This window comes from Chaetodon trifascialis, chromosome 22 (assembly GCF_039877785.1).
Source record: "Chaetodon trifascialis isolate fChaTrf1 chromosome 22, fChaTrf1.hap1, whole genome shotgun sequence".
NCBI lineage: Eukaryota > Metazoa > Chordata > Actinopteri > Chaetodontiformes > Chaetodontidae > Chaetodon > Chaetodon trifascialis.
Window position 1 is genome coordinate 19,378,794 of NC_092077.1, and position 22,074 is coordinate 19,400,867.

General features: G+C 46.2%; 3 protein-coding genes across 7 annotated transcripts in view; 2 read left to right on the forward strand and 1 right to left on the reverse strand.

Annotated features, from left to right (window-relative positions):
* Nucleotides 1-22,074, forward strand: part of upf2 (UPF2 regulator of nonsense mediated mRNA decay) — a 72,893-nt gene that overhangs the window by 19,338 nt on the left and 31,481 nt on the right. The gene's annotated exons all lie outside the window — the stretch shown is intronic.
* LOC139350711 (specifically androgen-regulated gene protein) lies at nucleotides 3,166-8,756 on the reverse strand. Its single transcript, XM_070992249.1, has 3 exons — nucleotides 8,612-8,756; nucleotides 5,051-5,366; nucleotides 3,166-4,743 (listed from the first exon to the last, which is right to left on the reverse strand). The coding sequence occupies exons 1-3, from the start codon at nucleotides 8,723-8,725 to the stop codon at nucleotides 3,248-3,250; spliced, it is 1,926 nt and encodes a 641-aa protein (XP_070848350.1). The 5' UTR covers nucleotides 8,726-8,756; the 3' UTR covers nucleotides 3,166-3,247.
* Nucleotides 11,464-21,995, forward strand: rab3ip (RAB3A interacting protein (rabin3)). 4 transcript variants are annotated; one of them, XM_070992544.1, is made up of 13 exons: nucleotides 11,518-11,596; nucleotides 15,062-15,188; nucleotides 15,491-15,607; nucleotides 15,759-15,925; nucleotides 16,143-16,314; nucleotides 16,756-16,851; nucleotides 17,461-17,538; nucleotides 17,692-17,910; nucleotides 18,003-18,131; nucleotides 18,230-18,342; nucleotides 19,202-19,301; nucleotides 19,844-19,913; nucleotides 20,105-21,995. In XM_070992544.1, exons 3-13 carry the CDS (start codon nucleotides 15,518-15,520, stop codon nucleotides 20,185-20,187), a joined length of 1,317 nt encoding a protein of 438 aa, XP_070848645.1. In that variant the 5' UTR covers nucleotides 11,518-11,596; nucleotides 15,062-15,188; nucleotides 15,491-15,517; the 3' UTR covers nucleotides 20,188-21,995. The 4 variants fall into 4 exon arrangements, with proteins under 4 accessions (XP_070848647.1, XP_070848645.1, XP_070848644.1 ...); XM_070992543.1 differs by lacking the exon at nucleotides 11,518-11,596 and adding an exon at nucleotides 18,496-18,519 and having other exon boundaries at nucleotides 15,076-15,188; XM_070992546.1 differs by lacking the exon at nucleotides 16,756-16,851 and having other exon boundaries at nucleotides 11,464-11,596.

A 22,074-nucleotide genomic window follows, 5' to 3' on the forward strand; every position in this document is an offset into this window, starting at 1 on the left:
CCGTCAGACGTCCTCTGACACTCCCATAGATGACCTCACACACACACACACACACACACACACACACTCGCTGAGCGTAGCAGTGGTCGAGCAGCTCTCTTCAGGAAAAGAAAGCCTCTGTGTTGAGGTCTTATGTAACCGTCTGCAGTCCAGACAGTTTGCTTCTGTGTTCGACACACAAGTCGTCCACCGTGAAATGTGGGAAAGGTCAGAAAAACAAAACTTTCTAAAAAGCAAAGAGAGCCGAGGAGTCGTTGCCTGCAGGGCTGCATCCTCAAAGGAGCAAACCAAAGGTGTTTGACACCATAAACAAGAAGAAAAACAGACTACAGGTGATCTGCTGCTGTGCACTGATGAGAAACTGTGAGAAAATAGCTAAACCATGTTAGCTTAATGAAAGAAGTCCACTTTTTCTCATTCTGCCATCATTTCATGAATGCATCATTAGACTGTGGTGAATGCCCATATCTGAAAAACTGCACCCCCCGAGTCAGCCTGACTTCCAGTGTTTCCTAGTGGCCACTCATGGTACTGCAACAAAGAATCCCCTGCAGCCCAAAAAGCGTTTTCCCCATAGACCACCACTGCAAAAGAGACATCTGTGAGATGTCTCCAGGTATAAACATGGTCAGTTATAGCAACACATTAGGAGGACAGGGAGTAGACATCATCGATGTCCCCTTCAGGAACTTCAATGTTCATTGTTCCCCCAAGAGTGACAGAGCCAGGCTAGCTGTTTCCCTCTGTTTCCAGTCTTTATGCTAAGCTAAGCTAACCGGCTGCACCTCATAATTACCACACAAGACATGAGAGAAGTATCTTCCATCAGATCAGATCAGAGACAAGTCAAGTGATCCTCCTGTGTTGAATCAGTGGAGTGGCCCTTTAAGGCGCCGCAAAACTCCTGAAGGTTTCCACTCAGGTGAAACATTACACACAGGTAGCCAATCATTGAACGGCACCTTTTCATTCTTTACATTCCAGAGTTAATTGAGGAAAAACAAGCAGAAAGAAGTTGTGTTATTCTGTTTAATGAATGACAAAAATCAACATTAAAGACATGTTAAGCAGAGTATACACAGACAGTCTACATGTGGACATGTAGCCTACAGCAGGCTGCTGCAGCTCTCACATGGCCGCTAATATCCCCATTTACCACACACGGATGCACGTTTTGTCCCTGATCTGTGCAGATCTGGACGCTTTGCACAGACATTTCCTAATAAAGAAGGCACTGTGATACAGAATGTAGTCATAAACTGTATGCAGGCACCGTTAGATACTTCAAAATGACTGCAGCTGAACTACAGAGAACCGGAGTCTGTAAACAAAATTCACTAAGATGTTCACACAGGACGAGTACTGCAGTACTGCTGAGTGAAACAAAATATACTTCAAAAGTGACTGTAGATGAACTACAGAGGCCGGAGTCTGGATAAAACACAGTAAACTTACATACACAGACACACATAGTACATACATATACACACTTATGCTGCTACAACAGTTAAATAACACACTCGCGAATGTCAGAAAGTTATCGACAGCCTGAAAGGAATAAAAACACAGAAGTAACCCAGGATGTATTTCTGGACTCTGCGGTTTTAGTGCTTGTGTTTTGTACAATGCCATGTGCTCGCCCATCCCTAAAGAGCACTTTTAAAGTATTCCCTCTGCATAGTAAAAAAGTAAAGGTCCTGCCCACAAAGCCATTCCGCAGTCTGTGGTTTGGTGTGGGAGGTTTGTCCGCCGAGTAAAAATATCCTGCAGCTCAGCTCAGCTCTCCTTTCAAGAAACCCCGGCCTCGCTTCGCTTCAGCTCGAGCACCATTGTTATTCCAGGACATCAGATCTTCTGCTGGTCGCTTGATATCCACCAACTCTTAAAGAACCTTTTCCTCTTTACAACACAGTTTTAGTCGTTGCAAAGTGATAAAATTTCTCCAGAGAAAAGTAATTTCTACTCGTCCTCTCCCTAAAGTGCTGACAGAAAACGCTCACTCACTGCTGTAGAAAATGCCCGGCGTCGGTAAACAGCCCCGTGAAAACATGTAACAGGGTTGACAAAGACTTCACAGCCTGTGTACGAACATTCATTTCACTCTGCTGACAGAAGGAAGAAAGCGACACCATAAATAACTAAACATGGATACAGAAAGATGCTGCGGGGGGTCTTTTCTGAGGATGACGTGGGGGCTCCTTGTTCAATCTGGATTAAATTACTCCATAATTTAACCATTTTTTGTTCTTTCTTAAATACCTAAATTGTGCATAATTAGCCGCTCATTTCCATTCTGTCTTAATTTTTCTCCTTTTCATGCCTGCAGTCATTTCCTGAGCTGTTCGTGCTGCAGCATGCTGCCTCATTTACTGTAAATTGTGGATTTAAGTGTCCTCTTGCCTCTAAAAACAGACATTTTTACCAGGACCAGACCAACCTGCTGGGCCCCCCGGTGCAATGGGCAATTAATAAGATTACCACACAGTAACTGCCATGTCGTGTACCTGAGGGTCTGGAGTACAGGGACAGTTGCCCACCTTACTTTTCGCATAAAAACAATAAATATAAAATTCCAATAAAAATCAGTTTAGCATTTAATCCTGCCCCCCCCCCCCAAGTCCTATTGTAATCCATTTTAACTCAATCCCACATAGACCATCCTGCTGCCGAAAACACTAGAGTATCAAATGTGTATTAATCCACCGCTGAAAATAGTCCCCAACAAATGCAAAATGTCCTCCATCTGAGGAATGTTTGATAAAAACTACAGTACCCAGCTGTGCCACAAACAGGGCAGGGGAGTCAAAGTACGGAGAGACATTGTTGGATTACATATGAAATATATAAAATCTCCACTCTTTTTTTTTAAGATGTTTTTAGGAAATTAAGCCAAATTTGAAAAAAAAAAAAAAAAGTCCATTGACATTCAGCCTCATTTGTGGCAAATAAAGGTGAGACAGAAGCTCGATTCCCACAGGAAGAGGATGCTCCTTTTTAAAGCATCACTTTGTCCAGAAAATCTTCTGCAGAGGTACGAAGTGTCCTGGATCAGAGGCAACAGAAAGCTGTTTGCAGTTTATCTGTCCAGACTGTTGTCGTTGAAACAGTGTCGCATGTGCAGCAGCTGCACCGTCACACCTCACACTCACAGGTATAAATGGGGAGACTTCAAGCATACCACCTCCACCAGCAGGTACACTCTAGAGATTCAGGCTCGACAGGTGGAGACCGAAGAAGAAAGAGTTTATCAAGAGTCTTTCAGCAGCCCCAGTTTCCGCAATGCCTCTTTGCGCGATTCATCCGTCGCCCCCCGCCCAGAAAACTGCACAGTGATGCCTTGAGGGCGAAACATGGAGCCGGATCTGCGCTTGTGGTCAGGGGACAAGGCACGCTCTGCTGCTTTCTGGGCACTAACAGCGCCGTGGTAAGAGTGCCGAGGTGGTCTTGTGGCAGGGGTCGGGGCTGGAGCTTTCAAGCTCCTTGCCGGGCTCTTTGAAGGGTGATTCAACCCAGTGGGGGGATTGATGGTTCGGCTCTTTCCTCCATAACTGTTAGGCTCAGTAGGTGGCAGCTGTGATTTGGTCGGCAAGGTTTGACTCTTGTCTATATGGGAGCTGAGGATGTCGGGAAGGTCGCTCCTGGTCCTGGCTGCAGGTGCAGGGATCATGACTTTGGTTTTCCCTCCGTAATTGTTGAACTCACTGGGGTTAGCCAGCACAGGTGGAAGGACTTTGGGTTCGAGGGTTGTTGGAGAGGTTGCAGGTTCGCTCCTGGAGGAAGCAGATGGGTTGACCACTATAGATTTCCCTCCATAGCTGTTCAATTCCAGTGAGGTGACCTCAGACGGCGGTGAGACGGGTGCCTTGGCTTCCAAAGGAGGTGGATAGTAGCTACTCTGTGTGACTGCTGGAGGTGAGGGGCTTGATTGGGGGATTCCATCTTCACGACTCTTGAAGGAATTTGTCTGCAGGATCTCTGTTTTTTTGGCAACATTAATCTGGCTCTGATGTGGTGTCGTAACATTGGCTTCTGGCAATTTGGTGCTGGTTTCTGTTGTTGTGGGAACAGTGGCCTCTAGAGGTTTGGCACTTGTTTCGGCACCTGTGAAAGGATCCAGAGAGGCACTGTCAAGGTGCGACATACCTCCAGACATGGCTCGATTTCTGGTCAGGCCCAGCTTAGACAGGGCCTCCATCCTCGATTTGTCTGGTGTGGGGTCCTTGAAGGAAATGCTGCGTCTGGGAACATTTCGAGCCTGTTGCTCCATGACTGGCTGAGGGTCTTCCTGCAGCAGTGGGTGTGACCCTGTGAGATTTGCCAGCATCTGCGCCCGTCTCTCCTGGATGTTCACATTAGCCAGTGACTGATTCTGGTGCTCCTTGTTGCCGAGGATCAAACTGATGTTGGCAGGAAAGCGGGTAGGCTTAGTAGAGGTAGGAGGACCATGTTTAACAGGAAGATCGGTGCTGTAGCTTGGTGGCTTTTCAGACTCCAGGCTGGACTGGCGGAGGACTGAGGAAGACATGAAGTTTGAGGTTCCACTTGCCTGGTTCTCAGCTATCTTCTGCGCAATCAGGACTGGGGTGGGGATACTTCCTGGAGGGTGGTAGGAGTGGCTGTCTGTTGTCCCATAGCTGCCACTTGGTAAGGCAGGGTTGTACTCTGAAGGCAAACTGTCCATTGGATCACGCCTTGGCTTTATCTCGAAGTGGCTTTCAGGAGTTGGCATCATACTCTGAAAATCTGCAAAAAACAAATTGCAAAGTGAGAATCTGGGAAAGACTGCAAGCTTTATAAACAACTGTAGTTACTGTTGTGGACTCTAAAGTCATAGAGTCATCTTCAGTGGTATTTTGGGGGGAATTTGGGGCTTTTAGCATATTTTATTAAAATTAAAGAGGGCTTTGAAACAGTATTCAGACCTTTATGTTGGGAAAACTTATTTAATACTGTACTGTAAAGAATATGTGAAGGGTTGTTGGGATCTTTGATTTATAAACTTCCATCCTGGCTATGGTCCTGCATACAAGAACCCAGAAATGTACGCTACCTGGGCTGGAGGGATTGAAGATTGACTCTTTGGTCTGCACCAAGTCCGGTTCCGGGCGGACCAGGTCTATAATATCTTGGTCTTTGGGACTCGAATGTCTGGCCAGGAGAGAGGACACAATCACACCTGGGTTGGGACTCGAACATAGAGGTCCATCAACCTCTTCAACAGGACTGCGGCTGCTCGCGGGGGGCTTCGGTTGGCCGGGCCTCCGGTTGTTCTCCTCCAGACTGTCCTCCAGTGAGTCGATAGTTTCCTCAAAGAACTGGAGGCACTCTTGCTCCTCCTGGCTCAGAAACTGCAGCGCATCATCTTCCTGTCAAAGCCAGGTGACAGTGGGGAAACCAGATGACGTGGTGAGATTTCATTATTCTTTCTAAATTTGATGATGCCCACACAGCCATCATCCCTTTGTCAGGGTGGTTCTCAGGATGTGTCCAATCGTCTAATATACAGCCCATCAATCAATCATGCTACTATGAATTACCATGGATACCAAGTACACAAAACAACATGTTTTTAGATTAGTATTTCACAAAAATATTTACAGATGTAGGGGAGATTAAAGACGACGCTGCCGAAGAGGTATGTATTCAGGATTTCTGAATTTGACTTAAATCTGAAATAGTTAAATAATCTGGATTATGTTTGTTCTCAAAAACTGTAATTTTTTCAAACAATATGAACTTTAGTTAGCACTCAAAATTCTTGTCGGCAGATTTGATTAGCCGTAGCTATCTCGCTGTTTAAGATAACATTAGCTCCACGAGTTGGTGGAAAATGCCGTCTCTGGCGGACTTTTTAATGTTCCAAGCTTTCCTTTCAAGCTGACTCATAACATGAAGCCTGTAAAGGTGTCGTATGTAAATATGCACTTGGTGTGTACGTGATATCGTTAAACAGGTCCCAGGCAAAAGGTCACACACTTGACGGTTGTGTAGACTTAATGGTATTGCAGTGTAGAGCCAGCTAATCCTGGTATTACAAGTAAGATATGGAAAAATATAAGACCTTTTCAGCTGTTTATCTTACACTTGGCAGAAGTTAGATCAAAGCTTTATTGTTCAGATTTTCACTTTTGATGTGTTCGGCTGCCATAAATCAGTCTCAGGTAGCCTAGAAGCACCACATCGGTCTTTGCTTTGCTCTTCATCATTGAATCCATGTTGAACCATCCACTGAGACTTTCTCATACAGTAGTCATGTGTAGTAGTGAACACAGGCCTGTTTGTTCCTGCATCCCAACCCTCCCGACTTCTTTCCCACCCTATATTTAGCTGAACTGCTCCTCTCTTCAGTGCCTCACCTCCACGGCTACCTGTCCTGCTCCACACAGTGCAGCCACTGAAAAATGGCACAATGGGCGATCCAGTAACAGCTCAACGCCTATTGATTTAGCTCCTCAGCTATGAGGTCTTTTTCAGTCCTGATAAAGATCGAGTCCACCTATTTAAGCCAAACCACATGGCTGTAGGGAGTAGGTAATCCCCCGTAACAATGTGTAATGGATTTAAAAATAAACAGTGGTGGACATGGGACTGACCTGCACAAAGAAAAACTACCACAGTACAAGTAAGAGTATAACGTAAAACTTGCATGAAGTAAAATCTGTTAAAACACTTTCAGAGTTAAGTTTTAATTCCCATATTTTTATGTTTGAGAAGTTCAAAAAGCACCTGTAGAAGCTTTACAGTTTATTCTGGAGCTTTCAAACATCTCAGTGGCTCCAGAAAATCAAGTTTGTGGACCTTGATTTAAGTTTATTTCGTCAGATCCACAAATAATGTTGATAATGCATCATCGTCACGCTGGAAAAGGTTGTTTTCTTGCATAGTTCCTAAAAAGTTGACATTTTGGAGATGCAAGCTCTGCTCTAACAGCTACACATATGGGAAACCGTCAGCAAGTTCAAAACAGACCTACCAGCACCTTCATTCATTTACCAGTTAGAGCATGTTTGCTTAATCTGTGAGTGAAAAAAGATAAGTTCTGCTTCATTTTTGCACAGATAAAACAAACATACCATGTTAATTAATGAGCTTTGAGGTGCTGGGAGGTGGACGCTGTTACCTCAGGACATAGCCAGGCTAACAGTTTCCCTCTGTTTCCAGTCTTTATGCTACGCTAAATTAGCCAGCTGCTGGCAGCAGCTTCGCTCTTACTGTACAGACATGAGAGTGAATAATCTTCTTATCTAACTCTCAGAGAGAAAGAGCATTTAAAGAAGTAATATTTTACCAATAAGCAGACTGAACTCTGGGCGAGTTACATGAATTTACAATGTTGAGGCACAAGTGAAAAAAATTAAAGTTTACAGTTTAAACAACAGCGTGTTTTGATCACAGGTCGTGTTTTACTACAATTACACAAGTGAAGGAAGCTGCTCATTTGAGCTATTTCAAGGTGATGACCTTCAGCTCAGGGTCGACATGGCAAACAGGGCTTGTTGCTGACATCAGTGTTACGAAAGGTGCCACAACAAGCTAACTGTGAGCTTTGTTTTGCTTCACACGTAGAGACACACAAAGACACCTGCAGCACACCCAGTGAAACCAATATGAGATAAACACTGATCTGCTGGTTTCAGCTGGACTGAATCGAGTCTATTGTGGTGAAGCAGCTCAGGACCTAGAAAACTGCGGCTCAACCGGTTCAGCTGTGTTGGTTGTTGATAATGAATGTCATCCCCAAGGCATGTGAAGGGATTAGGTTGTGGAGCAGGTGTAATTTCTCAGCGTCCGCGATGACTGGGCGCTTTGTGTAAACACAGCGAAGAGCTTCAATCAGGGTCAAGTACAGTTAGAATAATCAGCGGTTCATCTGATACGACGGAGTGTGTTTAACAGGACAATAGAACAAGGCAGCTCCGTGCTCCGCCTGCCCCGACAAATTATGTGCAATTACACAAACTGTGTCCTGTATCGAGCACAATCACACTGAGAACAGGCCCACAGCGGCCATCAAATCAGCTTTTTTACATGTGTATACTTGCTGTTAATCATCTAAAAGGAATAGGAATATGAAGCCAGCAGCTGGTTAGCTTAGCTTAGCATAAAGACTGGAAACAGCTAGCTTGGCTCCATCCAATACAAATAAAGTCTGCCAACCACTAATTATACATCTTGTTTGTTATCTGGCAGAATTTTTCTTGGATGTGAACACAAACTTCCTAAAGTCTTGGCAAACTCATGGTGACACCGTGGCCCACAGCTAAGAAACACCCTGTTTCCAGTCTTGATGCTAAGCTAAGCTAACTGGCTGCAAGCTGCAGCATCGCGTGACATCGAGTGAGTCTCCATCAAGTTAAATCAAGAAAACAAATAAGCATTTATCAAGAATATTCACTCTTTTAAATGAAAATTTCATGAGAATTTTTAGACATTTAAATGTATTTTGAATGATTTTTTTTCTTATTTAATTTTGTTTTTTTTAGATGTGCAGAGCTCAATGGATGCAAACTGCAAGGATCTACACATAAAGGAGACGTGTTGCCCTGAAAAATGACACAGAAGTACAAGAAGATCAGTAAAGCTCTGGTTAACTGGATTTTTAAATGCTTACGCCTGGTCTGGAGCTTCGGCCGGCGCCCCCGTTGACCCCGTAGTGGAGCTGAGGGTTGGCCTGCAGACGGAGGTCCATGGTGCGAGGGTCAGAGGTCAGCTGGCATGTGGACATCTCATGGAGGGTCCGGCGTTGCTGTGCGGCACTACGACAAAACAAGAATCACATCCGGCCTCGCTCTGAAGAATCAGCCAGTCTTCTTTCCAACGAGAGAGACACAGAGGACGGACGAGACGTCAGAAGACAGGAAGAGGTCAAATAAAGGTCAGAGCAAAATAAAAGCATGATGAAGTCATGAGAGAGCATCCTCTGAGGGTGGGGGGCTGTGTGTCTGAAGCAGAGCAAGTATTGAGATCTTTAACTAAATTACACGAAGTACAAAAGTATTATCATGAAAAGTGTACTTAAAGTATCAAAAGTACTCATTATGACCCCTGTGAGGGATATATTAGTATACATGACATGATTAAACCATCAGTGTTGGAGCAGGCTGCTGAAGCACTCAAGTCAAGTACAAGTACTTCAGAGTGAGTAAATACACTCAGTTACTTCGCTCTGAGGTTTTACAGCATCACAGCAGAGACACACACCTGACGGACAGGTTGACCTGGAACAGGTAGCTGCAGAACAGGCTCCTGCAGCAGAAACCACGGAGCACATTCCTCTGTCATAAAAGACTTCAGGAGGAAAAAATGAAGCTTCCTCGATGAGTTTGAAGCCCAAACGGAGCTGAAGAGAGAAACGGTTCGACTGCAGGTACGATGAGGATGAAGTAAAACCAGACCCAGTGTGGGTCCATCAGGGTCAATACAGCACTGACGGTGAGTAATGACCTTAAATTTACCTGGTAACACATGATGTCACCATCAAACCTAAGACAGCTCCTTTTAACCCAGTCTGTCTCTTTATGTTGAATCATGAGTTAAACCCTGAAAGCAGGATCATTTTTCAGAGTCATCTTTCCGCTGAAGACTCAGTTTTAGTGTTATCGGACCATCATATCCTCCATCACGTGACTTTGATCACTGATACGTGGTGATTATGGCCCTTAATAACGTTTCTGTTGTGTCAAAATGAAACCAGAAGTCTGCAGAAGTTTTTCTCTGACATTTCTCTTTCTGTTATTTGGTCACACACCAAAAAGAGTGGAAAGCAACCATGCTAAGAAATGCTAAATAAATCTATTTTTCATATGTTTGATATATTATCACACGTTTCCATTGTACTAAAGGATACACCACATATTTCTACTGTGTATGGCAAACTATATGTTCTGTATATGAAGAGAAAACAGATGATGGAAAGTCTTCATTCTGTCACACACTAACAGCTCATCCATATATTTAGCTTTATTTTGACTGTATTATATTATATTTTTCTGACATCACTGGAGCAGAGCAGTGATAATTAATGCAGGAGAACATGTAGAAAAGTGTTAGTAAAAGTATCTGCTGGAATGTCACAGAAATACACGAGTGAGTTGAAGAAAAAGGAGGAAAACGAGTCAAATGAAACGTGACTCACCGAATAACCCCACAGATCAGTCATGTTAACTCATCAGAGGGCCTTTGGTTTCGTCCTCAGACAGGCAGCATCAGCCTCCACCTGAGCGGGGACACGAGTCTTCTCTGAGTGTCCGGATGCGTCGCGCGTACCTCCTCTGCTGGAGAGCTCCGCGTGCGTAATGACACCGCAGCGGCACATTACGCACCAATTAAAGCCAGCGAGGAGAAAGCCCGCCCACATCCTTCAGGAGGGTGTGTGTGTGTGTGTGTGTGTGTGTGTGTGTGTGTGTGTGTGTGTGTGTGTGTGTGTGTGTGTGTGTGTGTGTGTGTGTGTGTGTGTGTGTGTGTGTTGTCATTCAGGTGTGTGAACAGGTGATCATAGTGACACAGCGGAAAGTTATCTCACTCACACCCAAGTGTTTCATTGGGATGGGTTCACGAGCAGTGGGACATTTAACCTTTACTCTGTTTTAACGTGATTAACCGCAACACGACTGACAGCTTTTCTTTACGTAACAAATTCAAAGATAGATATTAACTGTCGTTTCTTCAGGGAAAGTAAACCAGCAAATAAATTGGACAGTATTGGAATGTAACTCAAGTACTGTAGTGAAGTACAAATTTGAGGTACTTGTACTTAACCTGAGTCTTTTATTTTCATGCTACTTTCTACTTTCACTCAGTTATATTCCATTTTGCACTTCTACGTCACTACATTCATCTGACAGCTTTAGGGATTAGCTACTTCACAAATTAAAAGATTTTTGCAGCGTTTGATGGAGAAAATAATCTGCAGATTATATAAAATCAAATAACATAAATGAATAAAATGTAGATTAAACCACTGATTTAGGTGAAACCTGGAAAATAACTGACCTACTTACTATAAATTGCAGCTATAAACAGTGAACTTTAATACGTGTGAACGTGTGACGCTGTTGATGTGTTTGTTTTGTGCGCCCCCTGCTGGCTGCGGCCCGGTAGCTCAGTCCCTCACATACCTGTGGTGAGCAAATCAGTCTGTGGATTCAGGATCTTCTCAGGGGAGATAAACAGTGTCCCTCTGAAGTGTCTGAAAATGAGGCTAAAATCTCATTCTTCAACAAAGCAGTGAACAAAATAGTCTCATACTTTTATTTTTAATTCTTTAAGTACATTTCACTGACTGTACCCATACACCTTTACTCAAGCATATAACAGTATGGTATTAGTACTCTTACTAAAGTAGAGGATCTGAATACTTCCTCCTCCTCTGGTGTTATACATGCAAACATCTAATTTGCCTAGTTTAAAAAAGAGTGTGATGATAATTGTCTGATTTCCCAGAGGTTCCTGAACGCACCTCCCGTCAGTTGGAGTAACCTGCTCTGCGTCAACAGCCGCTCCGGTGTTCGTTCGTTCGTTTGTTTGTTTGACGGGTTGGTTCTGCACGTTAGCGGGAGGAAGAGCGACCGGCCCGGCTGCCGTCCACAGAGGTCCGGTGAGTCCACAGCTAACATGCTGTTCATGTTGCGGTTGTTATTATCATTATTAGGTAAGTTCGGGGAACTTGCTAGCGTAGCTACATGCAAATGCACCATTACATTTGTGCGCCCATTATCGGACACGGAACCGTCTGTCGCACAGTTTCTCCCTTTTCCCACAACTTAGCGACCGCACACTCTGACTGTCAGCATTGAACCACAGTTTCTGCTATTTGAGTCAGATTTATTAACGACAGAGACCCCTGTTGCTCGTCAAATTACTGAGATTACCTAGCAGCGGCTGGGCTGTGTACGGTGGCCGATAATGGAAACAGGGTTTCCCCCTCATCAGTAATCCTCCACCACGGGAATAACGGGGTTATATTAACGTTTTGGAGGAGAGACACCGGTGCGTTGTTTTTGTAACTGTTTTGTCATTAACGGTTGATTTATTCCTGTCTCTGTAACACAACATTACGTGTCACAGCTAACAGAAACGCCATAATAACGTATCTGAATGCACCTGGTGTTATTTAACGTTAGCTAATCTAATGCAAACGCCTCATTAACGTTAGCTCGACATAGCAACGAAACCTTAGCTGACACACCGCGGCTTTCATGCATCTTTCATGGGAGCGGTGTCAGATAACAGCCGTTAGCTTTCTAACGTTAGCCGTCTGGTAGGTAGCTGTTAGCATGTTAGCCCGTTTGCTAACGCTTCACACACGCTAGCCGCGGCTAACCCAGTGCTAGCTGTCACGGCGCTCTGAAACAGGTGTGTTCGTGCTTTAAAACGCAGTCTGCCCGTGATGTTTAAGTCAGACGAGGACATTAACTCAGCTCCAGTTGTGAGTGAGCCTTTTAGCTCATAGATAACATTATAATCAGCTTCACCAGGCTGTTTGCAGCCGGCGTCACAGCTGGAAATCATGTGAATGGACAGAGAGGCTGTTGTCGGCGTAAACCGAGTTAGTGTTATCGCAAACGCTGCAGTTCATGTGCAAACCTCAGAGTCAGATTTCTCCAAAATAAACAGTCATGCGGTGTTTTTGTAAATCCTGCAGAAAGGACTGTCATGTTGACCTCTTAATGGATGCAGATGATTTCAAATATCGTTAAATCACGACACGGTTTTAGTGCAAGAATGTGAATAAAATTATATCTGATGTGGTGAAAGACACTGACAGGGAGTTAGTTCTTCATTACAGCTTGACCGGAACAATTTGAACTGTAGAAATTTGTAAGTAATGATTTTCACTGTCAATGAATGGTGCTTTTGTTTTGGGTCATTATTTATTTAGTCAATAAAATGTTTGTTTGTTTGTTTGTTTTTTAACTGTCCGGAACTCAAAGTTGCCTCTTTCAGACACTGAAGGTTTCAGGTTTTTGTCTGAACAACAGTCCAAAACCAAAATATACTGAATTCCTAAACACTTAAAACAGAGAAAAACAACAAATCGTGACGTGAGAGAAGCTGCAGCTGGAGATGGTTTGCATTTGTGCTTAATAAATCACTCCAGCAGTTGTCTTCTGAAGATCGACTGGTTAATCTAGTATTTTAGTTCTTTCTAAATGATTCTAGTATTTTCTCTGCATTTGTTTGGGGTGTTTTGTGTATTTATTTGAGAGCAGGCTGTAGAGAGATGACAGGAAATGAGGCGAGACAGAGGGATGGAGCGCGTCGCCTGGAGCTGAACCGGGATGTCTGAACCCTCAGGGAGCCCAGAAGGATCATTTTCCATCACTTGTAAATCAGATCTGTTCAGTCACAGATGTCAGGATGTGCAGTGTGTGATGGGCCAATGGGATCGGTGGATGGACGTCAGCTGACCCGTCACTAGGAAAGTGTTTACATCAGAAAAGTGGAAACAGCTGATGGTTCATGTGAGCTGCATCACGGTTTGTGAACGTCTGCTGCTGCGTCTGAAGCTGCAGCGCAGGATTGTCCCTGGAAGACAAGGTGTGAGAGACGTCTGTCCGAGAGAGACGAGGCTTTCGGCGTCTGCGTTTGTACAAGCGTCAGTAGGAATGTCCTTTTCTCACAAGTGACCTGTGATTGGCCGAAGCGTCCCATCACGGGTAGGTTTTCTCCAGAGGAGGTCCAGTCCAGTCTCCTCTCAGACGACTCGAATGGAAGGAGTCCCCCCCCCCCCCCCCCCCCCCCCCCCAAACGTCCCCCCGGCGTTCAGTGCTCCTGTGTGTCGGCTTCGCTTCACCTCAGTCTGCGTGTTGTAAACCCGGGACGAGCCTCGACCAGGCGGATGGAGAAACTGGATCCACACCCAGCATCCGTCAGTGTCGGGTTACCACGGGCTCCCAAGATCTGGTCTCCATGGAGACAGGCAGAGGGTCGCGGGCAGGCATTGGTTGGTTTGAGGCAGGTGGGGTTTCACCTGAGTTTGACAGACAGGTGTGAACAGTAAAGCTGCATTGTGAAGTGTGTGAAGTTGAGTTGTAGTTAAAGATTAATTGTTATTTATTGTTTTATTGTTACTGGTTTGGAGGCAGCACAATGATCCTCATTATTCTGCTTCCATCCAACTCGTTTGTGATCTTGTTCTTTGATCAGAAAGTTTCTGGTTTAAATCAGAATTTTTACACTTACAGACTTTCCAGGTTCAAGCTGCATGTGTTGAGAAACATTGAATATGTGTTTGTTATTGTCAACAAATGAAAAGACTGAAGGCGTAAATCTTAAAAAACACCTCACAAATTTCTGGTTTGATTTCATAATTTTAGCTTTTGTTAAAAGAAATATCAGCGATGTCCAACGCTGCGTCTCGCTGGCATTATGTCTTCATTTCTCGAGCATCAGACCTCAAACTTCTTCACTCATTTTACTAAATGTGCAAACTGAAATTAAATTTCAGAAGCAGTCAGAACTGAGAGGTTGCTGTTGAGCTGCAGACGAGGGACTTTGACATGATGACACTGATATGAAAACAGAGTGACTTTGTTCAGCTACTCTAAAGAAACAGAATGACGTCAGTGTTTCTGACTCACAACGTCTTTATTTGTCTTCAGGTCGCTGATTCCAGCTTTTGTGTGTGTACTCAGCGGGACACACACACACACACACACACACACACACACACACACACACACACACACACACACACACACACCAGGCTGAGCAGGTGGGACAGGTGTGCTGTTAAAACACTGTGCTGAGGCAGGACGAACAAAGAGAGGACAGATTATTTCAAGAACACGATGATGATGATGATGATGATGGTGATGATGATGATGATGATGATGGTGATGATGGAGGATCTGTGGTATGAAAATAGACTTGAAGCTTTGTTGTCTGTCAGCCGTGAACTTCCTGTTTCCGTCTGTCTGTCTGCTGGAGTTTGACCCAGAAAGTGAAGCCAGAGTCCAGTCCACCGTAAACGGTGTCATAAACCTGTGTGTGGAGTCCACTTTGGCTGCAGCAGAAACTAAAGAGACAGGCGTCCTCTCTCTGTCTGTCCCTCTCTCAGGTTGAGGACAGCCTTTACCTGTCGGCCTGTTTGCTGAGTCACTCGTTCACCTGTCGACCTGTTTGTCTCACGTCTGACTGCGAGCCTCCATCGATCCTGCAGCCCCTCCAGCCTCCGCCGCACCATGGTACCACCACAGCACACACACCCTCACACTGCGTCCTCGATACTTTAGAAAGAATGGCGAGCTGTAAAGAAATCTGCACAAAATATCTGAAGCGACCGACGAGCAGCAGCAGTAAACAAACCTGTGAAGGCTTTTCTTCGGCCCCCTGCTGTTAGTCACTGATGCTCCATCTGTAGTCTGGACTGAAGGAAGACAGGAAGCAGCTTTGAGCCTCGTGTGACTCACCGCTGCCAACATGTTCAATGATAAACAGGTTGCAGCCATGCTAACAGCTGTGCGTCTGTCCGTCTGTCTGTCTGCAGACTGTATGATGTCTGAGAGCAGCTGCCATGGCCTGCAGCGGCGGTCAGACCAATGCTGAAACTCTGGAGGGGTTCCATGAGGTGAACCTGGCCTCGCCCACCACACCTGACCTTCAGGTAGGTCTGCTTTCAACCTGTCACCTCCTCAGCAGGTAGAGCTCATCGCTGGGTGTGTTTTATGATCGAGCTGATGAGTCAGGAAACACGGTGTCACGTTCGACCCGCCGCCCTGCTAACGCTCGCCGCTTTCATTTTTGTCGTCCTGCAGAACCAAGCGGAGCAGCGCCCCCCCGCCCGACACAGCACCCCGCCCACCTCGCTGTACCGCACCCACTCGCTGGGAGCGCCCCCTCCTGGCCTCCCCGCCTCCCTGCGGGCCGACCAGCTCCCCACGCAGCCGGTTTACTCCACACCACGACACAGCCACAATGGAAGGTGAGCAAAGCTGAACCTGAACGTCTGAAGTTAAATAATTAACCACAAATCAACTGGAAGCTGCTCTGATCATTGATCATTGATTAGTTATTGGCATCAGAGGCAGAATATTGATGAAACCTGCAAGTCTGCTCGAGCAAAAAGGATCTTTACCGACTGACCGACAATCGGCCGTGAGCCACACCTGACCGCTGTTGTTTCCATGGTTACGCTGCAGTGTGCCAGGCCAGGAGGCGGAGTCTGCTGATGGCAACTTCCTGTCTGGAGAGGACGGGGAGGAGTGCAGCGCTTTGAGTGACAGCCTGTCACGGCTGCGCAGCCCGTCGGTGATGGAGGTCCGAGAGAAAGGATACGAGAGGCTGAAGGAGGAGCTGGCCAAGGCCCAGAGGGTAGGACGCACACACACACACGCACACACACACGCACACACACTCACACACACACGCACACACACACACAGATACAAGCGCACACACGCAAACATGGCCTCTGATCTTAAGCTGAAGGAATTTAAAGTTGAATGTGAGTGTGTGCTGTTTGTGTGTTTGTTTGTGTGTGTGTGTGTGTGTGTGTGTGTGTGTGTGTGTGTGTGTGTGTGTGTGTGTGTGTGTGTGTCATTCCATTGATTGACATCATGTAAAAAACTTTATTTAAATGTTTTTTTTTTTCATTTATGATTTAAGGTGAAACGATGATTTACTCCTCAAACATATTTCACTGATTTTTATTTCTTCATCTGTTTGTTTGTCGTCGCCACGCTTTGATTTTCTTTTCACGTGTTCATTTGGCGGTTGTTTTTCTGTTTGTGTGTGTGTGTGTGTGTGGGGAAGGAGCTGCTGTTGAAGGATGAGGAGTGTGAGAGGTTGTCTAAAGTCAGAGATCAGCTCGGCCAGGAGCTGGAGGAGCTCACCGCCAGTCTCTTCCAGGTCGGTCCGCCTCCTCTCCGTCTGTCCGTCTCCTCTGCTTCCTGTTTCCTGTGTCCTGTTTCCCTTCCTCGCGAGGCAGCGGCCAGACAGACATCGGACCGAAAAATGAATGATTGACACGGACTTGAGACAGAGGCGGGACAAAGTGTGAAGCTATGTTTTAGTGAAGTTTTAGTGAACTACTTCCTGTTTTATTGTGAAATCCACAGATGTTTCCTGTTGACATCAGTATGTTTTAATAGCGCTCCACAGTTTCATCATTTCACTCCTGTAGCACAAAATCTGGCTCCTACGTTACCCACAATGCAACTCGACCACAGACAGTTCAGTCAGAGATTCAGCTGCAGCCAATCTGTCCGGCTGGCCTTCGCCGTGTGTCCTTCCTTTCCTCTCCACAGTCCTCCTCCTTGTCCTCGTCTCACTCTTTTTCTCGTGGACGGTGCTGGGACTCTTTCTGTGTGTGTGTTTCATAAGCAGCCAAACAGTTTTAACAGGCTGAGCTTCACTGTATGTTCCTGTCCTTTGAACACACACTGAAATGTATAACTCTGTGTGTGTGTGTGTGTGTGTGTGTGTGTGTGTGTGTGTGTGTGTGTGTGTGTTTTCCAGGAGGCCCACAAAATGGTCAGAGAGGCCAACGTCAAACAGGCGACTGCTGAAAAACAACTGAAGGAAGCTCTGGGCAAGGTGACAGCTGAACACTGAGCGTCAGATCTGATCTCACGTCAGATCTGAGCGCTGACGTGAAACACACACCGTGTCCTTCAGTCTGATGTCGTTAGCATGCTTCCACCTGTCAGATCAGCTGAAACAGCTCTTCCTCCTCCTCCTCCTCCTCAGATCGACGTCCTCCAGGCTGAGGTCCAGGCCCTGAAGACGCTCGTGCTCTCCTCCCCCACTTCCCCCCTGGGCGAACTCCCCCCTGCAGGAGCGGTGGGAGGGGGGGTGAAGACCCCCTTCAGAAAGGGCCACAGCAGGAACAAGAGCACCTCCTCGGCCGTCCTGGGCTCGCAGCCCGACCCGTCGGCCACGCAGCCCATCGTGCGGGAGTGCAGAGAGGTAGGACGCCGCGGAGCTGATGTCCACAGGTGGAAGGTGTTTAAAACAAAGCCTCTAATGTCTCTGTGATGTGAACCCGTGCACCTGTGCAGGTGGACAGTCAGCTGTTCAGCGACTTCAAGGCGTGGAAGGAGGAGCCGACGCTGGACCGGGGCTGCTCCTTCCTGGAGAGGGTTTACCGCGAGGACATCTACCCCTGTCTCACCTTCAGCAAGAGCGAGGTACGGAGGGACGCGCATCATGACACGTCTGACTGTGTTTTCAGTGTTAAACAGGACGCCGCTCATTTAACGTCCTTCATCGTCCTCTCGTCCCTCAGCTGGGTTCGGCCATCTTGGAAGCCGTGGAGCAGAACACGCTCAGTGTGGAGCCGGTCGGCTTCCAGCCGCTGCCTGTGGTCAAAGCCTCAGCAGTGGAGTGCGGAGGACCAAAGTGAGACCACACACACACACACACACACACACACACACACACACACACACACACACACACACACACACACACACACACACACTCTTCCTCCTCCTCATCAAGCTTTCACTCTTTCATCGTCATCTCTCCATCTTCCTTCAATCTCTTCTGTAGTGGGCGAATGGCCGAGCTCGTCACGTAAGTCTGACACTCCCTCTCTCTCTCTCTCTCTCTCTCTCTCTCTCTCTCTCTCTCTCTCTCTCTCTCTCTCTCTCTCTCTCTCTCTCTCTCCCCCCTCTTGCTCTCTCTCACCCTCCTTCTTCACCCTCTCTCCCCCCTTGCTCTCTCTCTCCTCTTTCTCCCATCAGCTTTTTTAATCTCTCTTCAGTTGCTCCTCCAAACCCCCCCCGACTAACTCATATTAACCCCCCTTCAGTCCTTCCTTCGTCCAGGTTTATCAAAGCGATCCTGATGAGACGAACCTTGATAAATGTGTAACAGTCCTCCCTCTGTCCTCCCTGTCCTCCCTCTGTCCTCCCCCTGACCTCCCTCTCTCCTCCGTCTGTCCTCCCCTTGTCCTCCCTCTCTCCTCCTCTGTCCTCCCCCTGTCCTCCCTCTCTCTTCCTGTCCTCTCCCTGTCCTCCCTCTGTCCTCCCCCTGACCTCCCTCTCTCCTCCGTCTGTCCTCCCCTGACCTCCCTCTGTCCTACCCTGACCTCCCTCTGTCCTCCCTCTCTCTTCCTGTCCTCCTTCTGTCCTCCCTCTGTCCTCCCTGTCCTCCCTGTCCTCCCTCTGTCCTCCCTGTCCTCCCTCTGTCCTCAGTGTTGCTCCTGGACATTCGTTTCAGTTTCCAGCTGAATTTGTTTTCTGTGTCTTTGCAGAAAATGTGCCCTGAGCGGTCAGACCAAAACCTGTAAGCACAGAATCAAGTTTGGAGATTCGTCCAACTATTACTACGTATCTCCCTACTGTAGATACAGAGTGAGTGTGCGCGCACACACACACACACACACACACACACACACACACACACACACACACACACACACTCTGTAAATGTAAAATAATATTATTTATAACATCCTGGTTCCTGTTTTATTTCAGGTCCTGTTTGTGTAGAAAGATTGTTTACACAGCTCCAATCTAACAACATGAACACACACATAAACACACACACGAAGACACACATGAACACACATGCACACACACACACACACACATACTCACACACATGCTCACACACATTAACACACACACACACGAACACACACATGAACACACACATGCTCACACACATGAACACACACATGCTCACACACATGCTCACACACATGAACACACACATGAACACACACATGCTCACACACATGCTCACACACATGAACACACACATGAACACACACATGAACACACACATGAACACACACATGAACACACACATGAACACACACATGTACATCTTTTGCTGTGACATTTCATAGAAATGACTGTCTGTTTGTTTGTTTGTTTGTGTTTGTTCTCAGATCACAGCAGTGTGTAACTTCTTCACCTACATTCGCTACATCCACCAAGGGCTGGTCAAACAGCAGGATGGTGAGACACACACACGCACACACACACACCCTCTCATTAACAGTGACCCAGATGATTCTAGACGCTACACGCAAACGGCCTCTCGCACATTAGAAACACTCACATGAAGTACAAGTACGTGAGTGCAGTAGCTGAGTGCGTGTGCTCGGCGACTCGTTGTGACCGTGTCCGTGTCGCTGTGCCGTCCTCAGCCGAGCAGATGTTCTGGGAGGTGATGCAGCTGCGCAGAGAAATGTCCTTCGCTAAGCTCGGCTACTACAAAGACCAGCTGTGACTGACGGACGGCGCCGCCCTCCGACCACGGCAGACCCGGCCCCGAAGCCCCGGCCTCCCCCGGTCCCGGCCTCCTCCTCTTGGCCCCTCCCCCGCCTCTGTGTGAGTGTGTTTCCGTGTGACAGAGAATAAATGTTTTCAGTCATCAGTTTTCAGATTTCGGTTACTGAATCATGAAACACTCCGATGAAAGAGACGACTGAGAGGTGAAAACTGAAACACGTTGGCATTTAAACCACCTGAGGAGCTCTGACTTTGCTTTTTTCTCCCCCCGTCAGAAAGTTTAACAAGGCTGAGATCAATGGAGCCGCAGCGAAGGAGGAAAAATATCTGAGATTTACTCCTTAAAGTATTTGGAGATAAAAAAGATCCCAATAACATCCAAACTGTGAACACTAACCCCAAGAAAAGTTACGTTTTTTGACAAGAAAATGTCACATTTCATCAAATTTTGGATAAAATCAATCAGTAAATTAGGGAATAAAGGTGTAATATTAACTCAGATGGACACAAGAGGTTTTCTCTTCAAGCTGAAACATTTTCATTCTGTATTTTCTTTATATAATAATCGCAGATATTTTCTCTTAGTGGCTCAAAGGAGTTAAAACGAAGAGCAAACAATCAGTTATTGTTTACAGGATGAAACGCGTACAAGCTTGTGTTCAATCGTAGGTTATGTTGTAGAAAAGGATGAAGGCGGTCGAAGGTGTTTGAGGAAGTACAGCTGGATGCAAAGATAATCAAACAAACTTCAAAGCCTCGTTCAGACTGGGTTCACTCAGGTGGGGTGACTAACATCACCTGACTGTGACTCCACCCACGTCGTCATCACAGCTGTTTACCCGTGAACTCGCTGCTCCGCCTTAATTTAAATCCCCTCCGCGTGTTTATTGAAGAGCTGCTCGTTCTTCTTCCTTTTTATACGTGAAATTGAGTCAAAATATTTGCTGATGTGATAGATGTGAACATGCTAACATTAGTGTCGGCTAATTGCCATTAAACGTGTGCAGAATTAGCTGTTAGCAGCTGCTGTTAGCGGCGTCACCACTGACGTACAGACGAGCGTCTCTGGAGACTTTGACACTGAAGAAAACCTAAAAACAAAATTCTCAGGCAAGTTCTGAATGGGCTTCTTTTTAAGATTTCTAAGCAGATTTCAGACCGGATGTCCTCAGGACGCAGAGGTCACACTGACTTTCATGTCCAGTCTCCACGCAGCGTCTTTGTCCTGTTGAATGTCCACGTCCCCCACAGACCGTCTCCTCATTTCTCAGCGCTTTGAACAATGAGTTAAAGCACAGTTTGGTCCCTCGCCTCCGCCTGTCGTGTTAATCTCGTCTGAATGGGGCTTGAAATGTCTTTTCAACATTTTAAGCTGAATGCAGGAACTTTATTTGTATTTTCTTTAAGAGTTTGATGGTTGTTTTGTTGTCGGGTGGTGTCAGACGCTGGTGGAGCTTCAGGAGAATTTGGTTAAAGGATAAATGAACACATTTGCATTTTGGGTAAGACGTGACGTCCTGGCGTCTTCAGATGTTTTGACAGACAAATTGCAGGGAATCGTCCTTTAACGGAGCGAAAGCTTTCAGCCTGCTCTAATCAATCAATCAGGAAGTGTGTAGATAGGAAGCTGTGTGTGTGTGTGTGTGTGCGCGCGCGTGTGTGTGTTGTGTAAACTTTATATATGTTAATTTAAACCTGACTCCTCTGCTTCTCTCTCTCTCCCATTCAAAGTCAATGTCACTCTCCCGGTTTGGTTTAGTGCCTTTTCTCTCAGACACTCTGAAATAAAAACAGTAATACCTCTGGAAAGCCGTCGCTCTCTGTGGACTCTGTTTCCCACCTCACACACCGGGTCAAAGGTCAAGTGTGCGACAGGCAGGTGAGA

Excerpts from the sequence above, each read along its gene's own strand:
- LOC139350711 (XM_070992249.1), bottom strand. The coding sequence starts at position 8,725 with ATGTCCACATGCCAGCTGACCTCTGACCCTCGCACCATGGACCTCCGT. Across the intron at positions 5,367-8,611 it reads GCCGAAGCTCCAGACCAGGC|GAAGATGATGCGCTGCAGTT; the intron begins GTAAGCATTTAA and ends TGGCTTTGACAG. Across the intron at positions 4,744-5,050 it reads CTTCAATCCCTCCAGCCCAG|ATTTTCAGAGTATGATGCCA; the intron begins GTAGCGTACATT and ends TGTTTTTTGCAG.
- rab3ip (XM_070992543.1), top strand. The coding sequence starts at position 15,518 with ATGGCCTGCAGCGGCGGTCAGACCAATGCTGAAACTCTGGAGGGGTTC. Across the intron at positions 18,343-18,495 it reads GTGGAGTGCGGAGGACCAAA|TGGGCGAATGGCCGAGCTCG; the intron begins GTGAGACCACAC and ends TCTCTTCTGTAG. Across the intron at positions 19,914-20,104 it reads GCTGGTCAAACAGCAGGATG|CCGAGCAGATGTTCTGGGAG; the intron begins GTGAGACACACA and ends TGCCGTCCTCAG.